This window comes from Postia placenta, assembly GCF_002117355.1.
Source record: "Postia placenta MAD-698-R-SB12 unplaced genomic scaffold POSPLAscaffold_356, whole genome shotgun sequence".
NCBI classification, from domain to species: Eukaryota; Fungi; Basidiomycota; class Agaricomycetes; order Polyporales; family Adustoporiaceae; genus Rhodonia; species Rhodonia placenta.
Window position 1 is genome coordinate 1 of NW_020170187.1, and position 2,380 is coordinate 2,380.

Sequence of the window (2,380 nt, forward strand, 5' to 3'; positions counted from 1 at the left end):
ATACATGAGCAAGGGAAAGCATTCCCATGGCAGAACAATAGGAGAAAGAACAATAGAGTCCAAAAGTAGAACAAGGGCCACTTGGCCACAGGAACAATGCAACAAAAGAAGTGTGGCCGGAGCTCTGCTCCGGTCCGATTGCTCCGCCATTGATACAACCATGTGGTCACATGGTGTGGTGGCTCCCGCCACCGGGGGATCGTCCTAGGCCGACCAGGGGACTGTGGCAGAGCACATTGTGACAGACTCTGTACATGATTTGTATTGTAGATTTTCCAGTGCCTTTCTAAGCTTGGCATCATCAGGACTTTGCTTATTTTGTCTCATATTTTGTCTGAGAATGACTGCTGTTGTCACCTGATGCCACAAAGCCTTACCTATTGATGCCTCCTGTTCACAATAACTGTAGGTGGTATGCAATACTGTGCCTACTTTGTGTGAGTATAATGGATATCCAGCTCCTGCAGGTGGTAGTTGTGCAAAATCTCCAGCAAATATCGCATTTACACCTCCAAATGGGTGACCATCATTATGCAAAGCAGTACACATTTTGGCACAAATCTCATACAGACTGTGACAATCAACCATAGATATTTCATCAATGAATATGTAGTCAACATTTTGCAGATGTGCTCTTACTTGCATAAGATTGGAGGCAGAGTCTGAACTATACTTGCTAAAACCAAGCATGGAATGATAAGTGGATCCTGCTATCAAGGCTGCTGCTGCACCTGTGGGGGCCATACAAATGAATCTGTATCCCTCCTTGCGCTCATTAAAGAAGTGTATCAATGCCTTGATCACCTGAGACTTTCCCGTGCCTGCCATTCCACCAAGATACATTTTGAGCTGTTCACCAGATGGATCCGTAGCATGGTTTGCCACTATTCTAAATGCATGCTCCTGTTCCTTGTTTAAACTGAACCTTTTAACTGTGTTATCAATCAGCTTTTGATCTGACACTTGTTTTGCCTTAAAACCCTTGTCCAAGTACGACTGATCAATCACTTTGACAATGTCAATATATTTTTCATTTGTAGTGCTATGGTTACTTGACTTCTTAGCTTCCATTTGCTCCTCTCTGGCTTGCAGAATTTATTGACGCTTTTCAGCAAGCAAAGTTCGCCACTCTGAGGCCTTTCACTCATCTCCAGTGATTATATGATTCTTGATTGGTTGCATCTTATATTCAGAAGGAAGATCATCAAGCCAACCTGACATGTGCATGATATTCTCAGCATGCATCATGTTGGCCATTCGTAGTTGTGTTTGACTTCCAATCTGTTGCCATTCATTAATATTTTGAAGTAGATCAACATCAGGGCTAAGACTGTCATTGACTTGATTTTCAAAGTGATCATCATCCAACTCATTCATTGTATTTTCATCCAATCCAAATGCAGCAAGATTGCCTGCTGTTCCTGCTTTGCGTGCCTTGGAAAAGTCATTTCTGGCATCATTACATATCAAAAGGTGATGCAGGGAGCAGTTGCACAGCACTAGCACTGAGGGACTGAATGCCACAAGTGGGGCTGAAGTCAAAGCAGATCACAGAAGCGGTAATAAAGGGTCACTACAGAGCCCTTTATATACATGAGCAGGGGAAAGCATTCCCACAGCAGAACAATAAGAAAAAGAACAATAGAGTCCAAAAGGAGAACAAAGGCCACTGGCCACAGGAACAATGCAAGGTGGAAGGGTTACTCAACCATGGATGACTCATGGGAACCCGAAGCAAACCTGACAGGGACTGCGGATGACGTGCTAACGGAGTATAAGAAAAGGAAGAACTTGAGCTGAGTCGACAGCAGCTCAACCCAGTCGCTACACCCCCACTCATACCAACATGTCTTCCACCCTCTCGTTCCTCGACCAGTTCAACGCCCCCTCGACCGAAGGTGGGAAAAGGCTCTCAATCTACACCCCTAAGCACACCCACGTCGGCGACAGCACCTTGCTGACGTTCCTTCTCAGTAATCCCACCGACGTTTTCAACAAGCTCAAAGCCCACAACCCCGAGGCAACCAATGCCACCGACCGCGCTGCACTAGAGGCGTATCTCTCCGCCCGCCACGAATACGATGAGGCTGTCAAGGCAGCCGACGAGGCCATCGACCACCACAAACGGCTCCTACGCCAACAGGACGACCGCGTCCTCACCGAGCTCATCCGGCTCGATAATCTGAAAGTTGCCCATCGCTTTCAACCGCTCCTACCACGCAGCATCTGGGCGCGACACAACAAATTCATCCCGCGCGCCATCCCCAACGCGTACTTACCCCTACCCGCACCCCTACCGACGTCTGCCTTCAGGCGCCCCCCGATCCCATCCCCTTTCCTCCAAGCAACGCCGCGGAGCACTACCATCCCGGCTGACTGG

At 47.7% G+C, this 2,380-nt stretch overlaps 2 protein-coding genes across 2 annotated transcripts; both read right to left on the reverse strand.

The window, feature by feature from the left end:
- Nucleotides 1-204: 204 nt before the first annotated feature.
- On the reverse strand, nt 205-588 carry POSPLADRAFT_1163136 (hypothetical protein; the record flags this gene model as incomplete). Its single annotated transcript, XM_024487766.1, has 1 exon — nt 205-588. One exon carries the CDS (start codon nt 586-588, stop codon nt 205-207), a length of 384 nt encoding a protein of 127 aa, XP_024332585.1.
- Nucleotides 589-657: 69 nt separating this feature from the next.
- Nucleotides 658-1,023, reverse strand: POSPLADRAFT_1085746 (hypothetical protein; the record flags this gene model as incomplete). Its single annotated transcript, XM_024483041.1, has 1 exon — nt 658-1,023. A coding segment is annotated over one exon (366 nt), but the record flags the coding sequence as incomplete, so codon positions are not given.
- Between the last annotated feature and the right edge of the window lie 1,357 nt (nt 1,024-2,380).